This window comes from Pongo abelii, chromosome 2 (assembly GCF_028885655.2).
Source record: "Pongo abelii isolate AG06213 chromosome 2, NHGRI_mPonAbe1-v2.0_pri, whole genome shotgun sequence".
NCBI lineage: Eukaryota > Metazoa > Chordata > Mammalia > Primates > Hominidae > Pongo > Pongo abelii.
This window is the reverse complement of record NC_085928.1, coordinates 85,063,194-85,088,172: the sequence shown is the minus strand read 5'-3', so window position 1 is coordinate 85,088,172 and position 24,979 is coordinate 85,063,194. Positions and strand designations below refer to the sequence as shown.

Below are 24,979 nucleotides of genomic sequence, written 5' to 3'. Positions count from 1 at the left end.
AATAAATTGCTCTACAGAAAAGACACACGCACTTGTCTGTTCATTGCAGCACTATTCACAATAACAAAGACATGGAATCAGCCTAGGTGCCCTTCAACAGTGGATTGGGTAAAGAAAATGTGGTACGTATACACCACGGAATGCTATGCAGCCATAAAAATGATCAAAATCAAGTCCTTGCAGCAACATGGATGCAGCTGGAGGTCATTATCCTAAGCAAATTAATGCAGGAATGGAAAACCAAATACTGCATGTTGTTACCTAGAAATGGGAGCTAAACATTGGGAACACATGGACATAAAGATGGCAACAATAGATATTGGGGACTATTAGAGGATGGAAGGAGGGAAGGAGGAAGCGGGGCAAGTGTTGAATAGCTGTTGGATACTATGCTCACTACCTGGGTGGCAAGATCAATTTTCCCCCAAAACTCAGCATCACACAATATACCCATGTAACAAGCTTGCACATGTACTCTCTGCACCTAAAATAAAAGTTGAGGCCGGACGTGGTGGCTCACACCTGTAATCCCAGCACTTTGGGAGGCTGAGACAGGTGGATCACTTGAGGCCAGGAGTTTGAGACCAGCTGACCAACATGGTGAGACCCCCCATCTCTACTAAAAATACAAAAATTAGCCAGGCGTGGTGTTGCACACCTGTAATCCCAGCTACTCAGGAGGCTGAGGCAGGAGAATTGCTTGAACCTAGGAAGCGGATGTTGCAGTGAGCCGAGATCACACCTCTGCAGCTCAGCTTGGGCAACGGAGTGAGACTCTGTCTCAAAAAAACAAACAAACAACCCCCTCATCCCCCCAAAAAAAACCTAATTTCTCATTTTTTTCTTAAATAGTAGCTAAAGTTCAGGCTAGCCTTGAAACATTTCCCTCTCTTAATCTGCATGGAGCAACGTTATTAGAAGAAATAATTGCTGACAATATATTCGATTCACTGAACTCCAAGGAGTTGAACCTTGCTAGTGTTTCAGCTTCAGTTAGGCAGCATGATCACTAGTATTTTTAGAGAATGAATTTCACACATTCTCAATCATTTTCATTGCTCTATGAATGGAAGCAAATCATTGGGGTTCAGAATATTGTTCCGCCAACAAAATAATTTATGTTGCCAGGAGCTGGAGATCCTAAAAAATAACAAATAACATTTGCAGGCCAAACAACACAGTGCACCTAAAGAATTTTCTGTATTTTATTCTAAGTCAGGCTTGTAATTTCTCATACCAAAGCATCTCAGCAAAGGCCAGAAAGGGGATTTGGGAAAGCCAAATGAAGCTCACGCTGTCCCTTTGCTTTTAAGCCTAGATAGACACCAAGCCAGTTTTCAATATTTCTTTGGCCCTTGTTACTCTGTTAGAGCCATTTACTATTTCTGATCTGTGCTCAGCACAGAAATGGCAGGCCTGATCCAGTAGATCCATAACATTTTGAAATCGTGAGCTCTGTTTATTCAAATGTCTGGTCGCCTGGGTGATGAAGCAGGGGAGGATAGACTGTCAGATAAAATAAAGACACGCATGGGACATTACGAATCCTAACAATGATTTGGTGATGTGTGCCTGTGGTCCCAGCTACTATCCCAAACTCAAATTTAACTGGGAATTTTATTTTTTATTTTATTTTTCTAAGAATTAAAGCAAACAATCTATTTTGAAGTAACTCAGATATGTTTCATTTGTTACATCTAGTTATCTTGAAACACAGTAACCTTGGCCGGGTGGGGTGGCTCACGCCTTTAATTCCAGCACTTTGGGAGGCCGAGGTGGGTGGATCACCTGAGGTCAGGAGTTTGAGCCCAGCCTGGCCAAAATGGTGAAATGCTGTCTCTACTAAAAATACAAAAATTAGCTGGGCATGGTGGCGGATGCGTGTAATCCCAGCTACTCGGGAGGCTGAGGCAGGAGAATTGCTTGAACCTGGGAGGTGGAGGTTGCAGTGAGCCGAGATCGTGCCATTGCACCACTCCAGCCTGGGCGACAGAGCCAGACTTTGTCTCAGAAAAAAAGAAAAAAAAAAGTAACCTTGATACAATGGTTGAAGAAAAAGGAGAAGCAACGTAAGCATAAATGCCTGAACATTTTACTCCTTTATCAATAAACATTACTAGAATGCCATGCATTTGAATCCATGCTTTTTCCGAGGAAAACCTTCATTCTATCTTCTGCTTCCTGATATTGAAGCTGGATCTTATTACAAGGGTAGGATGCACCATGGAAAGCATGCCTAATTTTTTTGTTTGCCCAGGCTGGAGTGCAATGGTACGATCTCCGCTCACTGCAACCTCCGCCTCCTGGGTTAAGCAATCTCCTGCCTCAGCCTCCCGAGTAGCTGGGATTACACGCATGCGCCACCACGTCCTGCTAATTTTGTATTTTTTGTACAGATGGGGTTTCCCCATGTTGGTCAGGCTGGTCTCGAACTCCTGACCTCAGGTGATCCGCCCACCTCGGCCTCCCATAGTGCAGGGATTACAGGCTTGAGCCATCACACCCGGCCCATGCCTAAACTTATTAAACTACAGAAGGAAAGCTGATCTTCATCAGTTAGATCTCTGGATTACGCAGACTGACCACTGTGTTATTATATATAACATGGTGAAAAACACTGTTATATATGGCTTGTTGATAGCTCCACCTCAGTAATTTTGTTAAGCTTTAGATAGTCTGTTAACCACAAAGGCAGCATTTTATGTCAGGTCAAAAATCAGATCCAACTATGATTTTGCGGTTGATGGTTCAGAGAATGCTCTACAACAAAGGGAATTGAGAATGCAGTGTGACGATATCTTTCTATCATTTAATTCAGGGAAAATGTCATCGCCAGCACAGCTTGACATTAACTGGGCATTTTAAATTTTTATCTGCTCACCTGGTAAATCTAATTACAGTACTGGTAAAATTACACCCTGGAATAGAAAAACTGTAGCCTGAGTCACATGATGAAGGAGAGGTATGTGTGAGAGAGAAAGGGGAAAGAATGAACTTTAGAATCATTCTGATTTGGGCTTGATTTCTGACCCTCTACTTGATTATGTGACCTTGGGCAGTGTGTCTGAGCAGTTCCTCCAGGCTTGCTTTCTCCCTCCCATCTGTAAAACGGGCGTCTATTTTACAAATGGGAGAAAGATGTCTCCTCTGGTTATTTAAGATGAAATGTTAACTCAGTGCAGTGCAGTTCTGAGTCATATTGGAGTCTGAAGCAAAAGGAAAAATCAGTAATACTGAGCTCGTATTTATATAAAATTTTGACTTTTTTCAATTTTATTTATTTTTGAGACAAGGTCTGGCTCTATCACCCAGGCTGGAGTGCAGTGGCACGATTTCGGCTGACTACAGCCTCAAGCTCCCAGGCTCAAGTGATCCTCCCCCAGCATCCTGAGTAGCTGGGATCATACGCGCACATCACCACACCCAGCTAAATTTTGTGTTTCTTTGTAGAGACGGGGTTTCACCATGTTGCCCAGGCTGATCTCAAACTCCTAGACTCAAGAAATTCACTCACCTCGGCCTCCCAAAGTGCTGGGATTACAGGTGTGATCTACTGTGCTGGGTTGACATTTTTTTAATCATGGGAAAAAATTGCATGAAGTTGGATTTTTTCAAAAGACAGCATTGAAATATTATTTATCTGGTCAACCACGTTTTTGGGTGCACTCTTAAAATTTGCACTTGAGCAGGTACCTCACTCATTTAACCCTAAGCCTGGCCTTGGCACTCAATGACTGTTAAATATTATTAATATTTAATGTTTGTATTTAATTTAATATTTAAATGAAACAATGTTAAATGTTGTTAACCCTCTTATAATCCCTTTCTTGTAGTATCCCATTAGAAACAATAAGGACAACAAACATTTATAAGGGCTCACTTTCTCCCAGGCACAGTGCTAAGCTCCTGAAGTACATCATTTTATTGAATCCTTAAAATTCTATGAGATTGTTACAATTATTTCCATTTTATAGAAAGTGACGTTTTTAAAAATTTAAGCTACTTCCCCGAGAAGACATAGCTAGTAAATGGAGTTGTTGGGCGTTAGAAGTTAAGTTTTGTTTGTTTTTTTCTGCAGGGCTACTGAAACTTGTTTGTACACCTCATGTTGAACTAAAGTATGAATTCAGACTCAGCAACTCCTGCCTGCATTAACCCAGACAGGCCTCTAGGTGTCCTCATTGACCAAGCTCCAGAATTCTAGGCCGGAGAAAAACTTTTAGAAAAGGGTTTCTCAAATAGTTGTGTGACATGGAAGTGCACACTTATGAGAAATACAGCAGCGTTGAGTGTCCGTGTGTGAGATGGTGATCATGACTCTAAAATAAAATAAATCCGCTTGCTTATGTGACTTTCTCTATGAATATTCAGCTCCTTGGCTACAGGTTGATCGCTGGATTTTAATACAGTTCTAAAGGACTGAGATTTTGATTGGCTGCAAATAGATTTGATGGATGGATGGATTCTTGACCAATGTTATGTAGATGTGATGGAACCCAAATGTTTGTTTTAAGAACCTTTAAAACTGTGCCCACTTAGCCAAAATTGTAACAGATTTCTAAATAAATAAAAAGAAGAAAGAAAATGTTTTCTCAGGAGTTTTTCAGGTTTCTCAGGTTTTCTCAAGAGTTTGAGTTTTCTCAAACTCTTCCAGGGGAGTTTCTATATATTCTGTGCATGATTACAGACCAAACTGGGCCTGTCCTAGAAGGTTTTCAGTCTGAAGAAAGCTCTGGGATCAAGCAGGGCCAGCTTCTCTGTGGATGGGAAGGATATGACACCCATTTGCTCAGCCCACAATCTCCAAGGGTTTGGGGTTTCTCAAACATCTACTACTGTCCTACTTACTCCTGAGCAGGGGCCTGGCAAGTAGGTTTCCTGGGTGTCTTGAATCTACAGGACATGTCCTGTTTTAATGATTTTGTTTGGTGTCCTGTATGGATTTTTTTTCCAGGATGCCTTAAATGTTCTATATTCAGCTTTTTAAAAAATTAAGTTACAAAAATTTGGTGGTTAGAGCTATTTTTCAAATTTAACTGGCCTCCTGTATTTGCATTTGTTAAATCTGACCATCCTACTCGCTGGCTTGTTTGCATTCATATGAACATAGAAAAGGTAGGGATCTGTCTTTGAGCCAGCAGCAGGGCTGTCCTAGGACAAGCCTCAAGTGCTTGTCCTAGTCCTGACTATGCAGAAGAGCTGTAGCTGAACTGTTAGGAAAGTGCCTTAATCAGTTTGATTCCTCAGGTTAGACCTGTGTGAAACCTCCCTGCCAAATGGACTCCAGAGTAGAACAAATTCATGCTTTACAAATTTCTGTCTTATACATTTGTGAATTGGAATCCAGGCCTGTGTATCTTCTAGCTATGCAACTTAACCTTCTTGAGCTTCTGTTTGGAATTAATAATTACAAACTTGCTGTGAGGATTAAACAAGGAAAAAGTGGCTGGGCATGGTGGCTCACGCCTGTAATCACAGCACTTTGGGAGGCCAAGGTGGGAGGATCACTTGAGGTCAGGAGTTCAAGACAAGCCTGGCCAACATGATGAGACCCCGTCACTACTAAAAATACAAAAATTATCCAGGTGTGGTGGTGCATGTATGTAATCCCAGCTACTCGGGAGGCTGAAGTGGGAGTATCACTCGAACCCAGGAGGCAGAGGTTGCAGTGAGCCGAGATTGTGCCACTGCACTCAGCCTGGGCAACAGAGCAAGCCTCCGTCTCAAAAAATAAATAAATAAAAATAAAATAAAACTAAAGAAATAAATAAGAAAAAAAGTGTTCCCAGTACCTACAACAGTGCCTGAGACATGAATCAGCCCTCAACAATGATGAGTTAGTTTAGTGTTGTCATTTCAGTGGCTAAACTAAGGCAGTGCAAATCCTCCAAACATGATCTTAATATTCAATATCTTCTGCATTTTCTCCCTCAGGAAATAGTTTATATCATGAAATACCTTCTAGAGACTTGATGTTATGCTGACCTGGTTACATGCATTATCTTGTTCAGCCCACACAATATCCTTGTGAGATATGTACTAGAGAGGAAACTGAGGCCCAGCGAGGTCAGGAAACTTCCCATAGTTCATATAAGCAGCCAGTAGAAAGGCCAGGAAATATTCCAAGCACAGCTGTCTGTCTCCAGGTCTGCATGACTTCAAAGCCTACACATTTAACCACTACTTTATAAAGATGGGGATGTCTGCTTAGACACCCACTATCAGATCCCTGAAAGGCTTCTTCCATCATAATTGAAGGGCTACTGGAAATGCCCTTCCCAGTCTTGGACTGTCAGTATTCTTGATGAGATATTTCTCATCATTGCTTTCCAATCCTTAATCTTTCCTTTTTTCTTTTTAGAGACAGGGTTTTACTTTGTCACTGAGGCTGAAGTGCAGTGGTGTGATCATAGCTCACTGTAACCTTGAACCCCTGGGCTCCAGTGGTCCTCCCATCTCAGCCTCCAGAGTAGTTTGGACTACAGGGGCATGCCACCACACCCAACTCCTTTTTATTATTTTGTAGAGACAGGATCTTGCTATAGTGCCCAGGCTGGTCTCAAACTCCTGGCCTCAAGAGATCCTGCCTTGGCCTCCCAAAGTGCTGGAATTACAGGCTTGGGCAACTGTACCCAGCCCTGATCTTCTTATGAAGCAATTTTCTTCTGAAAATGATGGGGTCACATAGAGAATGGTTTCTCTGGTGAAGTTATGTGTGTGTGTTGGGAAGAAGAGGGCAGCTGCTATGATGTTCGTCTAGTTAACTACATCTCATGTCTTCCAAGTACATTTCTTAAACAAACACCACTGCTCCTTTCCTCTAGCCTGTCTGCACAGGTAATTCCAGCCCAGTTAGTGTTAATGGGCCCCACATCAGGAATATCTTCAAGCCATGCCCTGATCAGGAGTGTTGCAATATGCACACCTTGAAAATCCATCAGCTGCAGGCTGCCCTGGGCTGTTTTTTTCTCCTCCTGGTTATTTTCACCCTGCTGATCTGATTTCCAACCTTCCCTTTGACTTTCCCTCTTTCTTCCTCCACAGGCCTACTTTGGTTGCTTCTTCCCTTCCCTTTTCATTTTCATTGATTTCTATTTAAGAGAGGTAGTTATTGGCCAATTGCTTTTTTGTTTAGTTTTGTTTTTGAGATGGGAATTTGTTCTGTCACTCAGGCTGGAGTGCAGTCGCATGATCATGGCTTACTGCATCCCTGACCTCTTAGGCTCAAATGATCTCCCACTTCAGCCTCCCAAACAGCTGAAACTACAGGTGTGCAACACCATACCTGGCTCATTTTTTATTTTTTAATATAGGCGGGGTCTCACTGTTGTCCAGGCTGGGCTCAAACTTCTGGGCTCAAGCAATTCTCCTACGTTGGCCTCCCCAAGTGCTGGGATTACAGGTATGAGCCACTGCACCTGGTGAGCAATTGCATTTTTATAATGTTACAGTTAATAAAGAATATGATGGCCAGGTGTGGTGGCTCACGCCTGTAATCCCAGCACTTTGGGAGGCTGAAGTGGGTGGATCATGAGCTCAGGAGTTCGAGACCAGCCTGGCCAACATGGTGAAACCCTGTCTTTACTAAAAATACAAAAATTAGCTGGGCGTGGTGGTGGGTGCCTGTAATCCCAGCTACTAGGGAGGCTGAGGCAGGAGAATTGCTTGAACCCAGGAGGCAGAGGTTGCATTGAGCAGAGATCATGCCATTGTACTCCAGTCTGGGCAACAGAGCAAGACTCTGTCTCAAAAAAAAAAAATAATAATAATAAAATAATAAAATAACATGAGATGTGGAGCCAAACAGACGTAGGTTTGAATTTTAGCTTTACCACTTACTTACTGTTTGGCCATGTAACCAAAGGAATATTAAACTTTCTGAACCTCCCTTTTTATATCCTCATCCGGGGATAAGACCATTTTTCTTGCACAGTTGTACGGAGAATTAGATGGGTAATGTATGCCTGTAACCCACTGTTTATGGTGAGAGGTAAAAAATGGCCGCTTTCTTTCTTCTTACCTTGATAGATTTCTTGAATCCTGGCATAATCTGTCTTCACATTCTTTTAGTTTCTAAAACTAGCCAAGCTTCTCCTGGCTTTACAGCCTTGGCGAATGTTATATGTCATTCTCTTAAACCCTAGAGAGCTTCTGTTCTTTTTGCTTAATTGTATCTTCTCTTACCAATCCTCAAGTCTAAGCTTAAGCATCACCTTTCCAAAGGGGCCCATTGTGTCCCTCCAATCTCAGCTATAGCTCCCACCCCTCTCACCACCCTTGGCTTTCATAGGATTGTCATGTTAACTTACTGAGAGAGGTTACTTCTTTTTCTCCCCTATTGGCCTGTAAGCTTCAGGAAAGCAGGGCCCATCGTATCCCCACTGACTAGGAGTGACTGACTGCCACATAGTTGGCATCCTAATATTTGTTGGACACATGGTTTTTCTTTTTTTTTTCTTTTGAGACAGTCTCGCTCTGTCGTCCAGGCTGGAGTGCAGTGGCATAATCTCGGCTCACCACAACCTCTGCCTCCTGGGTTCAAGTGAGTCTCCTGCCTCAGCCTCCCAAGTAGCTGGGATTATAGGCGCATGCCACCGTGCCTGGCTAATTTTTGTATTCTTAGTAGAAATGGGGTTTCACCATGTTGGCCAAGCTGGTCTTGAACTCCCGACCTCAAGTGATCCACCTGCCTTGGCCTCCCAAAGTGCTGGGATTACAGGCATGAGCCACCACACCTAGGTGCAATATATTTAATGATCCTGGTTCCCTTCAAATCATTAGGAGAAGCCAAAACATATCTCCAGATGCCCCATAGGGTGTGGTACAGTCCCAGTTGAAAAATCACAGATCTTTTAAACCTTGGGTACTTCACATGAATGTTATAACCATTCAAGAAGAGAAAATTATATGAAACTCAGAAGTTAGGTGAACTCCCATCCCCCTCCTAGTCCCAGTACACCATTCTTGCCAAGGCTTCTGATATTCAAAAGCAAAAGGAAATAGAATGTGTTTGTGTGTGTGTTTAATGTTAAGAAGAGCAATCAGGTAAGTATTGCCAAAATGGATCTTTTGCACACTTCTTATTTTCTTTTGCAGAGGTGACAGATTCTCCCTGAATCATCAAAGGCAGAAAAGGATGACAGTGGTATAACGACACTCTGATGGTGGGCTCAGATTCCAATCTGAGATTAATCTCAGATGCACTCTTTCCAAAGAGAATAAAGGTGAAGCCCACAGGTCCATACATCTGATAGGGCTGAATTTTGAAAGGGCTTCTCAAGGGCATTCTAGAAGAGCATTTCATAATTCACATTATCACACTGCCCCTAAACAATTCAAAATGGGGAAGGATCAATAGATGCTTACAGTGCCATTGATCAATATTTAGTTCATTATGGTTATCTGTGATTTTAACAAGTATATTCACTAGTGTAAGACATTTTATTGACTAGAAAACAATTTAAGAAATGTACTTGATCCACTAGAAATAAATAATGTACTTGATCCACTAGCAATCAATAATTCAGCCCAGTGGGCACCACCTGAAACTGGGTAGTTTCCTAGGTAAGGGTTATTTTGACTTGTGCTTGGATTTAGACCTGATTCAGCCCTTCTGCCACTAGTAAATGAAAGAAAATTAGGACTATTATCTTTAAGAAGTAACGAGCAAGAAGAACTGGGCTTAGCATATATATTCAATTTTCATTAATCCATTTAAAAAGTTAGTTTGCTACTTTCACTCTTCCTATGGAGAAGTTGTTCCTGGATAGCATTCATGGAATGAGGAATTCATAGTTTAGTATTTGGAGTTTGCCAACTAGGATTTATTTCCTGCTTTTCTCCTAATAGTGGTAAATTACATGACCTTTCTAATTCTCAGATTCTTTCTCTGTAAAATGGAGATTATCTAGCACTATACACCCCATTAGGCTGTTGTGGGGATTAAATGAGAAAATACATATAAAGCACTTTTGCACACCAGCCTGGAGCACATTGAACTAGAATTCAACAAAATCCAACTTGTTTTTGCAGCAGGACATACTTTCTTTTTTCTACTCCAAAGTGGCAGAAGGATGGGGGTGGAAGGGATACAGAGTAGTAGAAAAGACCCAGGGAAGTCCAGAGGAGGGGCATATGAAAAGAGAGAAACAGGCTGGGCATGGTGGCTCACACATGTAATACCAGCACTCTGGGAAGCCAAGGAGGGCAGATCACTTGAGGTCAGGAGTTCGACACCAGCATGGCCAACGTGGTGAAACCCATCTCTACTAAAAATACAAAAATTAGCCGTGTATGGTGGTGCACACCTGTAATCTCAACTACTAGGGAGGCTGAGGCAGGAGAATTGCTTGAACCTGGGAGGCAGAGGTTGTAGTGAGCTGAGATCGTGCCACTGCACTCCAGCCTGGGCCACAGAGTGAGACTCCATCTCAAAAAAAAAAAAAAAAAAGAAGAGAGAAACAGGACGTAAGAGGCTCGCTAAACTTTTGAACTGAAAAAGGAGTGAAGCTTTTCATTACCTTCTGGGCTTTGTGTACATGTCAAAAGATTTTCTCTTTGGAAATGGACTGCATCTTCATGCCCTGTGACATAACAGGAGACAACTATTGTTTGTCTTGTCTTGATAAGCATGGATGAAGCACCTCCCTTGACATATAACTCCAAGTCAGCACTTACTAAAGGGTGATCTGTAACGTGGTGCAAGGTAAATAAAGAAATTGAGAGTTGGTGTTTAGAAACTTTGATTCCAACTTGACAGAGTAGTTTTATGTCTGCTGAATCTAATAATACATAGGGATGTGTATTTTCTTATGTTTTTTCAATAATCTAGCAATTTTTTTCTGAATTAGCTTTTCTCCTCTAGTAATTTGCTTTTATTTTACTTTATAAAACTATAGGTATACAATGGACTGGAATCTTTAAAAATTGGTCTTTCACTACTGATAGTTCGAGAAGCACTACTCTAGAAAATAATCTAAACTTGCCGATTGTACTGAAGAAAGTCATTCTTCCAGTTCTGGAAGCTCTTTAGGGACTCACCTTTGTAGAAACTCTTTAGTCTGAGCCTTTGTTCCTAAGAACAGACCAAACTAATAGTTCAAAACAATTCTGGAATCTTTATTTCTTATCATATTTAAGCTTTTGTGAGTACAAGAAAGAATTTTGAAAAATTTTCTCAAATATAGAAAAAGATAAACATCAAGTAGGGTGAGGCAATTTTAAAAATCCACCTTGTTAAACATACATCTTTATGAGGTAGATCAGTATGTCTTGATACAGAGGCCCAAGATATATTAGGCAAAAAACAAAACAAACAAAAAAAAAACTAAGTTGTAAAACTGTACTTGTAATATGCTGGACTTTTAAAAAATTACTATATGCATAGAAAAAAATCCAAACAAATATACAATAAATTATTATAGCTGAGAGTGTTAGGCTAATGGGCACGATTATGTTTTTGTTATGTACTATTTTGGTTTTGCATTTAACCATGGTATTTTGTAATAAAAAAGAGGAAACGTACATGTTGAATAATGTACCTTTGTCACTTTTGGCTTTTAATAAATAACGTAGTTTAATTGGTTTAATACCAATGTGGTTGAGAAATGTTTTTCAAAAGAGACGAAGAAATCCATGCAGTAGAATTGCTGAACTTCCATTTCTTCCTTCCTTTTTTTTTTTTTTTTTTTGAGACAAGGTCTGTTATTGCCTAGGTTGGAATGCAGTGGCACGATCCTGGCTCACTACAACCTCCGCCTCCTGGGCTCAAGACATCCTCCCAACTCAGCCTCCCAAGTAGCTGAGATTACAGGCACACATCACCATGACTGGCTAATTTTTGTATTTTCATAGAGACGGGGTTTCACCATGTTGCCCAGGCTGGTCTTGAACTCCTGACCTCAAGCAATCCTCCCACTTCGGCCTCCCAAAGTGCTGGGATTACAGGTGTGAGCCACTATGCCTGGCCCTGAGCTTCCATTTCTATACCTTCTTTTCCTCTTTGGGAGCCAAGTTATATTTTCCCTTTCAAGGCATACTTGCAAGTGTAACCATACCATTTCTGGAACAGAAAAATATTATTTTATGCAAGATACATGTATGGAAATATATTTCATTTCCACTCCCTTCTCTACATTATGTAGGATTAAAGGATGTCAGAGAACTAATTTCTTGAATTTAGAAGGCCTGTTTGCCAGTCTGTGAAATTAGTATAAATTACTTGCTACAAATAAACAACGTTCCCAAGATTAAAAAACCTAAAAGTTCTCATCAGTCATCCTCAGTGAGACAAACTACCGTATTTCATCAATTCTAAGGCAAATTTATTGTAAGACACAGCATTATTTTTAATGTACTATTAAGAAAAAACTGCCAATTCAAGTAGAATATGCCGTCAATAAAAAGATGAACCATGTTTTCAAATGTAAATATTTAAAAATGTACATCCCAGAATAAAATACGGTAATACTATAAATAAAAATCCAAAACCTTGCCCAATATGATTACTTGAAGTAGAGCACTGCGACCTGCTTCACATGAACCCCTGACATAAATGGAAGAAAACGTAAACATTTTCAGTAGCACACCTTTTGTTTATTGACCTATGTAAAAAAATAATAGGTCTTGAAAAGTCAGAACAATAAAAGAATATGCAAAGGGTTATTTCTGATTCTAGAAGGCTATACAAATATGCAAAAAAGGAATAAGTTATTTTTTTTTTGCTTGTCTTTTTTCCAAAAATTTTTCCCAAACTTCATTTCTAATTATACAAATGACTAAGGACCAGTTTAACAAATTGTTTTTATGTATATATTACATGCTTTGGAATAGAGATAGAAAATGTTCCAAAAAAGTTGTTCAGAAACTTTTCTATTCACAATATGAACAAGAAACTTGTATAAAAGAGGTGGGGAAAGGAGCACCTTTTATGGAATTTTGAAGCAAAGATGACAAAAAAAGATCAATCTGGAATATGGAAATCATTTGCTTTAAAAAACAAACAAAACCCTACAATAAACCATAGCTAATTAGTTCTTCCAAGGAAAGTATGAGGTAGTTTTAGCCTCATAATTAAATCCACTGCAGCTTGGAGTTTTTTTGTTGTTGTTGTTGTTGTTTTTCTTTTTTAATGTTAACCTTGTTTTTGTCACTTGGTGACTTGGAACTACTTGTGGAATCCAGACTTGTTTAATTTTCTAACGTTCACCATTTTAAGGCACGCAATTCATCTAAAATGACGTGGCTTTTTTTTTTCCTGTTGTTTTGGATGCTTTCTGTATCATCTTAAAATGCTTTTTCAAACTCATGATTATAAAAACTTTCCATATTAAGTCTGCCACTTCAAATGACAGCCGAGTTGGAGAATTACCAGCCAGAACAATAGCTCATCATGCAATTAGTGGAGAAAGGAAAAAGAAGCTCCATGATATTGTACCTTAGAACATTCTCCAAGCAGACTTTGTCAATTATTCAGTGGGCTGCTTCATTTTCCCCAATCTGCTACCATAAGTTATATTACAGGATGCTACGGTAATCAGTTTTTCCAGAACCTATTTTATGGTGCTTATGAAAAACATCACGCTTTATAGTATCCTAAAAAACATTTACACTCATTCAGAACTTCATGAAAATCCAGCTTCAAGTAATTTTCCAATACTGTCTAAATTGTCCATGTCTGTGTAGAAAGAGCATGTTACTCTTTGTCAGCTCACAAATTCAAACTCTGAAGTGAGCAATGATTCCGGAGCTTCTGGTTCCCCTTCTCTCATCCTGTTGAATTGTGCTCTGAGATTTCCCCTGTCCTTATTGCCATGGGACATCCTGAATGACCTTTCATGTTTTTGAGGTTTGCCTTTAACAACTTTTACTCCCTTAAAAAGTGCTTGCTATTGATGAAGGCTTCATACTGAGTCCTCTCTTGGCAGTACTTCAACATGTGGGCAGACCCTACAGTTACGTTACTGCCTAGAGTTTGAAAGGCCAAATCCTCCTTTAGGGGCTTTGTGGGGCTTGGTGTGTGATTCACTGATTCACTTCCAGGGCAACTAAGTCTTCTCTTCAACCTTTGATGTATTTAGGTTTCTAAAACGAACATCCTCTCGGAAGACGAATACAATTTGCAAGGCACACTAGTGTGAGAACGCAGTGCTTGGTCAGGAGGTCCAACTGCAGTTCAGACTAATGTTCCAGGCTTTGAATCTTCATGCCAAAAGAGTCTCTGCTCACTGCTTTCCAGGTTGTCTTCCAGCCGGTTTCCATCTGTACCATCCAGTTGATTGATTTCCGTGTACTGTCTATTAAAGAAAACCAGAAAAGTTACTACTTGTGGCCATATTTTTGTCCCCACAGCACAAAGACTACTACATTTAAAGAAGTTAGTAGGAAGCACTGTTAAGAAAAATTTCCCAAAATGTAGAGATAAGGGAAAGGAGAAGGATGACTGCATGTTCTTTCAATGTCATACTGGAGCATTGTTTAACAGGCCCATAAAAAGCATTATTTAATTCTCTGGAAAGATATACCTTTGTTTAACTTGTGTTTACCATTGATTAGGACCCAGACTGTATTAAGTTACATGTTAACTTGTAGATTTTTGTCTCAAAGAAATACAAATAACTTGTCTAGTAAAAAAGATTATGGTTACAGTTTTATTGACCTATAGGACATTAACTGGTTTTGTATCTAATTTAGTAGTCTTTTCCAACATTCTCTTTTTCAGTGTCTCGAAGTGTCTTTGAACTAGCTTTACCATCCTGCTAGTTCACTTTTTAATGAGTTAAACAAATCTTTGGCCCATGTCCATTTTTATTTGTGTGACAGCTATATTTTTAACTTTTTAATAAGTATATTGTGACAATCACATTTTAAGTATTCTTCAAATTAAGGGAATATGCTAGATGTTTTCCTCAGGGACAAAATAATATATTTAGAAGGTGGCAGGGGCACATAGGGACATATATGATATCCCTAGGGTTTATGGGTCAGGCATAAATTGGAAGTGACCCAGGAAACAGCATCACATTTAAAAATCATACGCATATTTAGATGGCAATTCCAAATGAGAGCATCTTATCATACAAACCATTCCGATAAGCAAAACCGCATTATTGTAACGGTAGGTTAAGAGAGATTAGATAGTTAGTTGATTTCTTTTTTATTTTACATTCCAAAGTATTTTAGTAAAGGTGATTTTTTTTTTAAAGTCTTTGGAAGAAGAGCTTTGGAAATAAAAGTTTTTAGTGTTTTCATGTAACATAAAAAACAAAGCCAGATTTCATAATTTCACACATCAGTCAGTGCAAGCAAAACTCCTGCTATGCAAGAAGCAACACACAGATTGGAGGTACTGTACTTACTACAGCTGGCTACACTTAGCAAAAGAGAATTTACAACTGATCTCATTTCTGGAGACACAACCATTCTTGGGGATAGAAGCCCTTGGTTTTGCCTAGTAATAGAGTTAGATAGGAAAGGAGAAAGGGAATGGAAAATAGGAGGTGAAAGAAAAGTTATTTGAAAATACAGTTTGCAGCAGTAGAGCCAAGAATTTGACTGTATTATATACTAGGTAGCTTCAACATTTCTACTTTGGAAAGTTTATGCTAATGACAATTATGTCAATTGTACTAGAAAAAAATTTTATTGGTAAAAATTAGTACCTTTCTATAATTTTAAGACCTGGATACTCTAGGGCAAAGGATCTTTAAATAATATACACTTTATTTTAAAAAACAACAAAACATTAATACATTGCTATGCATTTCGAATCTTTGGCTTAATGGAAAAATCTAGTTTTTCATCTTTATCTTAAAACCTAATTTCTTATTTTAAAAATCATGATTTCATAAAAACAATTTACAGAATTTTAGAGCAAATTTCTAAAGCTTTATGAATGATTGTTATTATCCTTGCCTTGTTAATAGGTTAAACTGATCAGACTGTATCCTAAAAAGAATCCTAAATAAACAAATGGATGGAAATAAGTACTTCTGTATCTCTGTGGCTGGAAGGGCAAAGTGGCAAATCTTTCTGGAAGGCAAGAGCTTAAAAAAATACACTTTTCAATTTAATCCATTAACTCTACTTATTGGAATGTATCCTAGGAAAATAATCTGGGATTCAGACAAATATTTTGGACAAAGATGTTAACAGCTGCAATACTGGGCTGGGCGTCGTGGCTCACACCTGTAATCCCAGCACTTTGGGAGGCTGAGGCGGGCGGATCATGAGGTCAGGAGTTCAAGACCAGCCTGGCCAACATGGCAAAACCCTGTCTCTATTAAAAACACAAAAATTAGCCAGACGTGGTGGTATGTGCCTGTAATCTTAGCTACTTGGGAGAATGAGGCAGGAGAATCACTTGAACCTGGGTGGCAGAGGTTGCAGTGAGCCGAGATCGTGTCGCTGCACTCCAACCTGGGCAACAGAACAAGGCTCCGTCTTGGGAAGAAAAAAAAAAAAACAGCTGCAGTACTTTAATAAAAAAAAGAAAAATCTAAAAGCCTTTCCAAAAATACTTCAAAAAATGAGGAGCTGCTAAGTAGGGTATATTTGAGTGGAATATCATATTGGTCATATAAAATAAGGTTTAAAGAGTTTTAAAACACATGGGAACATGGTTATGCTATGATGTTAAGTCTTTTAAAAAATGGAGATGTAGAATTTCATATACAATATAAGATACAAAACTGTATGTACAATATCATTATAACCATGTTAAATGGACAGAGAAAAATGGGGAAAATATGCCAAAATGTTAAGAGCTGCTATCTCTGGATGGTGGAATTATGGCTAATTTATTTCCTACTTATTTATCTCTTTATTATAAATTTTCCACCATGAGCTCATATATGCACACGCATACACAAACACACAATAGGGATCTTTAAATAGCTCCTAATTTCCTGTATGTTATGCCCCTGCTGATCCCCTATCAAGCCATCTTGGGCTGTCTGATATATATGAGCAGACTTGGTAAAAACAGATTTTCTCTAAAAATGCTTAACACTTCCTGAGTCCAATGACAGTAGTGTTAAGGATATTAGAACTGAGTAATGCACCAAAAACTGTATAATCATTTCTGAGTCAACAAAAAGGCAAGTAAAATTACACAAACACGAAAATAATTTGCAAATGTATTATTAAAAAATGATTAGAAGTAAACTGAAAAGGCTCAGCTCAAATTTTAGGCCAGTCATTTTGGTTCTTGCTCCTAACTCATTTTCAAACATTATTTACAGAAGTCCAAGCTATTTGACATCCTCTGAAGTATATTTTCATTAAAATTCTATTTTGAGTATACCCTTTGTTTAGCTGAGACAATTGGCTTAATATTTCAAGCCAAGAAAAACTCCCACTGAATGTGGAGAAAAAAAAAAAAAGGCATTTGGGGCTGAATATTTCCAATTTGCTTGTAACAGTAAGTGTCTTGATAAGAAACTGCTAAATTCTCAAATTTACCAGCATAGAAACCTTTATAAGTTGTAGTCTGTATAACTTAGTATGTAGTCTGTGCCTGAAGCAATATGACTTAAATCAAAACTACACATTCTAAAAAAAGCAGAAAATGCCCTACTTCTTGGTACCATGGGTATGGATTATCTTTTGTGGGAAAGTAAAAGTGAGACATGACCTCTTCAAACTTAATTCCTGTGTATAACAAGAATTTTTTAAAAAAGTAATTCAGAGTTTGCAATTTTTAAAAAAATCAATTTTAACAAATTGCTTTTGTACATTTCCTCTAATGCTTATAAAGAACTACTTTTACAGACAAACAGGACAGCTGGCTGTGTCTGTTGCTTCATAACAAACATAGGATCAGATAAAAAACACAGCAAATGTCTGAAATCCAGCCTACCAACTGTCTAAGGAAGCTTGGTATGAACAGCCTTTCCTGGAGTAGAGAGATTTTTCCTGCAAGGTTTCAAAAGAGATTTAAATGGACATATCACTAATAGGATTTCAAGTACCATAACTTAAAAAATAAAAGCTTCAGACTCAGAATTCAACGTACAGACTAAAGAACAGAATGCGTTAGATGAGGGGTTAGCAAACTTTTTCTTTTCTTTTTTTTTTTGAGATGGAGTCTCGCTCTGTTGCCCAGGCTGGAGTGCAGTGGCGTGATCTGGGCTCACTGCAAGCTCTGCCTTCCGGGTTCACGCCATTCTCCTGCTTCAGCCTCCCGAGTAGCTGGGACTACAGGCGCCCGCCACCACGCCCAACTAATTTTTTGTATTTTTAGTAGAGATGGGGTTTCACCGTGTCAGCCAGGATGGTCTCGATCTCCTGACCTCATGATCCGCCCACCTCAGCCTCCCAAAGTGCTGGGATTACAGGCATGAGCCACCATGCCCGGCAGCAAACTTTTTCTTAAAGGCCAGATATTTTTGGCTTTGGTGTCTGTGCAAGTAGTTCTTTGTAAACATTAGAGGAAATATACAAGAATTCAATGTAATACTGAAGACCAGGGTCAAATTTGAATGAGTTAGCTTAGGGGTTAGCAAACTTTTTCTTAAAGGCCAGATACTTTATTTTTGGCTGAGGGTGGCCAGATATTTTTGGCTTTGGTGCAACTACTGAGCTCTGCTCTCACGGTGCAAAAACAGCCATAGAGGACATATAAGTGAATGAGGGTGGCTATTCTCCAATGAAACTTTATTTACCAAAACAGGTGGCAGCTGGAGTTGGCCCACAGGCTAGAGATTGCCAACCCTTGAACTAGATTATCTGACGTTTGTAAATTAGGATCCCTGAATTCTTTTGAACTGGAACAGGCTCCTAGGATTTTCGAGCATTGCTTCCTCACCTGCTTGGAGAGGGTAAAGGATTATAGACATTGCCATAGCAGCTGGTGTAAGAAGAATGTGCTGGAGTCTCGTAATCCGACAGCCCTATGGTTAACTGGGTCCTCCAGTTCCCAGAAGCATTTGTAGAAGACACTGGAAATAAAAATGGAAAAAGAGATAAAATTAATGGAAATATTAAAAGTGAAAAATTGTTAAGGTCATTCAGATGTACATTGCAATCAGCTTTGTCAGAGTAGAAATAACAGAGTTCCTATTCCAATTTAGTGACTTCCTGGCTATGGGACCTTAGGCAAGTAGTTTATCCTCTTTAAGCCTCAGTTTCCTCATCTATAGAGTAGGGATAATAATATTTTCTGGATAGGTATGATGCCAGGATTAAATAAGGTAATTATGAAAATCTTTAGCACTGTACTTGATACAGAGTAAGCACTCAATAAATAACTATTAATATTATTATTGAGAATAAGATTAATTGAAAGATAAATTTGTCAATTCAAAAAATAATCTAGGTTGGGGCTAGGTGTGGTGGCTCATGCCTGTAATCCCAGCACTTTGGGAGGCCAAGGCGGGGAGGACCACTTGAAGCTAAGAGTTTGACACCAGCCTGGCCAACATGGTGAAACCCTGTCTCTACCAAAAAATACAAAAATTAGCTGGGCGTGGTGGCGCATGCCTATAATCCCAGCCACTCAGGAGACTGAGACAGGATAATTACTTGAGCCCATGAAGTTTAAGTTGCAGTGAACCAAGATCAGACCACTGCACTCCAGCCTTGGTGACAGAGTGAGACTCTGTCTCAAAATAAATAAATAAATAAAAATAATTTTAGGTCAGCTCAGTGGCACAAGCCTATAATCCCAACTCTTTGGGAAGTCAAGATGGGAGGATCGCTTGAGCCCAGGAGTTCAAGGCTAGCCTCATCAACATGGCGAAACCCCATCTCTGCAAAAAATACAAAAATTAGCCTGGCATGGTGGTGCACACCTGTAGTCCCAGCAACTTGGGAAGCTGAGGTGGGAGGATCACTCAAGCCTGGGAAGTCAAGGCTACGGTGAGCCATGTTTGCACCACTGCACTACAGCCTGGGCCACCAAGTGAGATCCTATCCAAAGAAAGAAAATAATAATAACACATAAATAATTTTAAAAATAACTGAAAAGACAAGCAAGAAAACAATTCTCATATATTGCGAGAATCTTCCCATTCACACTATGGTGTTATAAAGGTAAGATGATGAGTCTGAGTTTGTCAGAGGCCTTGGAGGAAATGTGTTCCGTATAAGTTGACTTATTGAGACTTGACTATTCCTCAGCCAAAGACAACACTGGCCACTAGCAAGATCAAGGCTATTTTTTGTCTTAAAAAAAAAAGTGTGTATGTGTTGGGGTGTGGATTGGGGGAAGAGGCGAGGTGGTAAGTAGCACAGGAAGGAATTCAGGAAGAAGGGATTTAGTTCTACAGAGGAACTGAACTGGAACAAGACAAGGACATAATTTGGGAGCGAAGCCCAACAAATGCCTCATCACTGGGCGTTTGTTGTCCTCTCTATAAAACCAGTTCTGCTCCACGCCTAGGATGGACAAGGTAACCACAACGCCATGATGCTTGCCCAAGACTCAAAAACCAGCACTGCTCTTTTTCCATTTCCTGTTTCTGGCTTCAGACCTACTCCTCTTCTCTCTCATACACACAAAGTGCCTGTGATCACTATGGGACAAGCACATTTCAAAACTCATCTGTGGCCCTGGATGTCATGAGGTGTTGACTAACAGACGTAACACTCTGAGTTTGAGGTTCCAAGCCATTTCCAAACTGAAATCAGAGGCTCTAAGCCTTGGTGGTTAAGATGTTAGAGCTGTGGGGCTGGGTGTGATGGCTCATGGTTGTAATCCCAGCACTTTGGGAGGCTGAGGTGGGAAGATCACTTGCAGCTAGGGGTTAGAGGCCAGCCTGGGAAACAGAGCCCAGTTTCTACAAAAGAATAAAATTAGCCAGGCATGGTGGTGTGTACTTGTAGTCCTAGCTACTTGGGAGGCTGAGTAGGGAGGATTGCATTAAGCCAAGGAGTTTGAGACTGAGTGAGGTATAATAATATCACTGCACTCCAATGTGGGTGACAGACTGAGACCATCTTTTTAAAAAAGAAAAAAAAAAAAGGAGCTGAGCTAGGATAGAATCCCCAGAATCCCCATCCCACCACTTAGTAGCTTTGGAACTTGGGTTATTTAAACTCTGTAGCCAGAGTTGCCTAAGCTGCAAAATTAGGGTGATAACAATAAGCATAACAATAGCAATCACTATATAGAACTGTTGCATACATTAAATAGGAGAGTGCATGTAATGTTCTGAATGTGCGTGGCATCTAGTAAGCTGCCAACAAATGGTAGTTGTCATTACTAAAACTGAGTCACTGAGAGATCCTTCAGGTGGCTGGAAGGGACTACAATGCCAGGACTAATCTGGCAAATAACTGGAAATTTATCCCTCCATGAGAATGACGCCTGCCTGTTGTAATACATTTCTGCAGTTATAAAGTGGAGACAGAAATGATGGGAATTCCAGCAGGGAATTCTGGGAGTACTGATTCCATCCCTGTAGTTCTTTAAAGAGTGATGCCTTTTGGTCTGTGGGGCCACATCTTGCTGGTGTCAGCAAGGCTCACACCAGGTCTGAAACAGGAAGCTTTACCTCCATCTCACCTTCACTAAGCTAGCAGCCAGGAATGTTGAGAACTTCCTCAGTTACACCTGCTTCCCCCAGGCACCACCCCAGCCCTGTGCCGTAGTGACCATCCACATGCATCTCAGCCCTCCTTGTCTGGTTTTTCCCTTGTAGTACTCTGCCTATCCTGCCCAGGTTTGACCTGTGAAAGTTTCTCACATCTTGAACTTTAAGAGGAAGAAAGGTGTTTTCTAGGTCAGAGCCATAAATAAGAAATAATTACAGAAGCCCTTTCATATGTTAGATGTGGTAATAGATGGGACAGCCCTAGTGGAAGTCCAAAGTCCTGCACAAATAGGAGAGAACTTGAACCCAAATAGAAATCTCCATGGAAACGCCTCGTCAACAAGTACATGAAATTTTTAAAGGTGTAGTTTTCACTTGACTATTATACAATGACTCAGGAATCCTTACACTATGTCTCACTAAGGTGTCATGTTAATAAGGGAGAAGGTGAGACTCATGACCTACAGGTTTTCTGGCAGTTTGAGAATTCATTCATTTCTTAGAGTTTTAAAATTGCTTAATTTTTAAACATTCCTCTGGCTGCTGACTCTGAGCTCATCGTGGCCAGGAAGTAGTTCAACAATGGGTCCTCCACATCTTCAATGTGGCTGCTCATTTGCTGAATAAATAAAACCATACACAGAGCCTCCCCTATCTTCTATTTCTCTACTTAAAGTACCTAGCACAACTGGGAGTAGGCAGGAAGTCCTCCGCAAATGTTAGCAGAGTTAGGGGCCAAAGTCAACATCAAGAGTATAAAGGAAACATCTCTAATCAAAATTATCTTTGAAAATCCCTTAAGTCAACCATAACATAGGTATATATGAATACTGAATTACAATATGCATGGCCAGGCACTGTGGCTCTCGCACGTAATCCCAACACTTCGGGAGGCCAAGGCAGGAGGGTTGCTGGAGGCCAGGAGTTTGAGACCAGCCTGGGCAACATAGCAAGACCCAACCTAAGCCTCCCTGTTTCTACAAAAAAAAAAAAAAAAAGCAAATTACTTAGAACAGTGCTTAATCAATGCCAGCTCCTATCAGGATTCTTACGAGCCTTATGCAGGCACTTGCCTAAGTACCTGCATAATCCCAGGCTTGCATTCAAAGCAGTCCTTAGATGATCGAATCTTGGTGGTGAAAAAGGATGGATGTATAATTCTAATGTTTTCTGCTTAACTGAGGGTTTATTTTTTTAAAATACCAAGCCTCAATGACGTGAACACATTTAAGAGATGTGCCTGTCAACATAAATCCTAAAAAGACAAAGCAAGTGAAACCCCTAACACATTCCAGCCTAGGCGACAGAGCGAGACTCCATCTTAAAAAAAACAAAAAACAAAAAACAAAAAACCCTAAAACAGGGCAGCACAGAGAGTACGTGCTCAATCAATGTTTGCTGGATTTGAATCTACAATTTGCTTAATTAGACTCGTGTACTGAGTTCTTTGGAGAGCTGGAAAGAACTGTTTTTAAGTTGGAAATTCTTATTGTGGGGTTCCACCGAATGGTTGCCCCACTTTTGATCTTGAGTACCGGTCTCATGATCCGTGAGGCGGTTTTGGGTGGGCAGGAAACACGATGTAAATAGAATCCAGGTGTCGCGTGTTTTTACAGTATTCTCACCTGAAGAGTACGAGGATGCACGACTGCTTGGAGAACAAGGTACTTGCAGCCCCGCAAACCCCAGGCATCTCTGTGATCCCCTGTCTGAGTCAAAGCTGGTCTGCGGGCTGTGTCCCTGATCCTTCTGCCCAGAGGCCCGCTGGTACCAGCCACGCAAGTGCTCGGCAACTAAGGCCTTGTGGATGTTTTTGGTGATGTGCTCCGACTTTGCAGCAGCCTTCCTTGGCAGCCGGAGAGTTGCATATGGGTTATGGGGTACCCGGTCGACCTCATCTTCGTGAAAGGATCTGCTGTAGTCCCTCTGGCGCTCATATCCATAGTGGGCTGAGGACCGGTAGGAAGGGTTGACACTATACTGTCCCTCGGTGTCATTCTCATAGACATAACCACCACTGTAATAAAAGTCACACTCTGCATAGGGTGTGTACCCGGCAATGTAGTAACTGGAAGACGGTGGCTCCTGACTCTTTGAGTAGACACCATTCCTCAAACTATCTTTTTGTGCTAGGTTGGGCATGCTTCCTGAGTTTGAAGTAGAAACATTCCGTTTCTTTGACCTCCTCCGACCCCTGGTGCGAGTGTCCAGGGTCTGGGTGGTGTAATAGGGGCCGGTAACTGGTGTCACACAGTAATACTCTGTGCTTGATTGGCTTGTATAAGAAGACCCGTCGTCGAGGATTTCTGTGCTGCTGCTTCTTTGGGATTTGGAGAGGGAGAAAAATGGCTTATCACTGTCCATCTCGGAGAGCAAGTGGGACTGGGACTCCAGGCTTCCACTCCGCTGGCGGCAGTGCTGAGATGAAGATTCAGGTCTGAAAGAGGAGAAAGGCAAACTTCTCAACACCAAGAAGAAAAGGAGGACCCAAACAGGAAAAAAGAATAGCATGCTGAATGACTGAATAGCTCGTGAATTACAATAGGACTTTGAGTTGCCAAAGCTGACTGCACAACAGAATCCATTGTTCTCCAAATCTATTGGCTCACACGTAGGTTCATTTTGACCATGGTCAAAATGAGAAAAGAACCAGGTTCTGTTAGTTGCGCAAGCCAAATCCTTCCTTGAGGGTAGGGAAAGACATAGACTGAGGATGCACAGTTTGCATCAGAGCCTGGAAAACAAAAACAAAAACAAAAACAAAAAAAAAACAAAGTGTCTTTGGAGGGTCCTGTCTTCCTAGGGGATATGAAGATATGGTACATTCGAGTGGAGGTCAGAGGTGGCTGGGCTGAGTCATGGCACTGCTATTTCCCAGCTGTATGAGCTCAGGCCAGATATTTAACCTCTCTGAATCTTGCTTCCTCCTTTGTAAGATGAGGATGAAAACAATATATAATATCTACCTCACAAAAGGCTTGCTGTAGGGACTAAATAATCCAGTGCATATAAAACATTTAACACAGCACTCACAAACGTTTCAAAATGTTGCTATTGTTACTAACTTCATCCTCACCATTGAATAATGAATGGTAATATGTGACTGGGGAAATTAAGGTACTAAAAATCTAATGTATATTTGAACAAATCAAATACATTTCTTTGCCAACATATTTGAAACCATAAGTTAGCAGAAAGTGTAAAACCATAAAACAAGGTCCTGCTACAGAAAGTCACTTGAAATGATTAAAAAACACAACAAAGCAAGACAGAACCTCAAAGCAAAAATCAACACAGCTAAAGCAATGAGAAAGAAGCTCTCTTACTCCAAGTGGCTGCTGCTGTAGGCGTTTCGGGTAAGAACCGGTGTGGTGGGCATGCTTTGTCCTCCCTGGGGCCGCCTCTCCAGAGTTTTGTAAGGACTGCTGTGTGTCGACAGCATTTCT

General features: G+C 40.3%; 1 protein-coding gene across 3 annotated transcripts in view; it reads right to left on the bottom strand.

Annotated features, from left to right (window-relative positions):
* Positions 1-12,572: 12,572 nt before the first annotated feature.
* Positions 12,573-24,979, bottom strand: part of FRMD4B (FERM domain containing 4B) — a 370,979-nt gene continuing 358,572 nt past the window's right edge. For all 3 annotated transcript variants that reach the window (XM_054551889.2, XM_054551891.2, XM_054551890.2), the window contains 4 exons: positions 24,860-24,979; positions 23,159-23,970; positions 18,806-18,938; positions 12,573-14,294 (listed from right to left, as the gene is read on the bottom strand). In XM_054551889.2, the coding sequence (XP_054407864.2) occupies positions 14,174-14,294; positions 18,806-18,938; positions 23,159-23,970; positions 24,860-24,979 (1,186 nt within the window). In that variant the 3' untranslated portion in view covers positions 12,573-14,173. The remainder of the gene's footprint in view (positions 14,295-18,805; positions 18,939-23,158; positions 23,971-24,859) is intronic.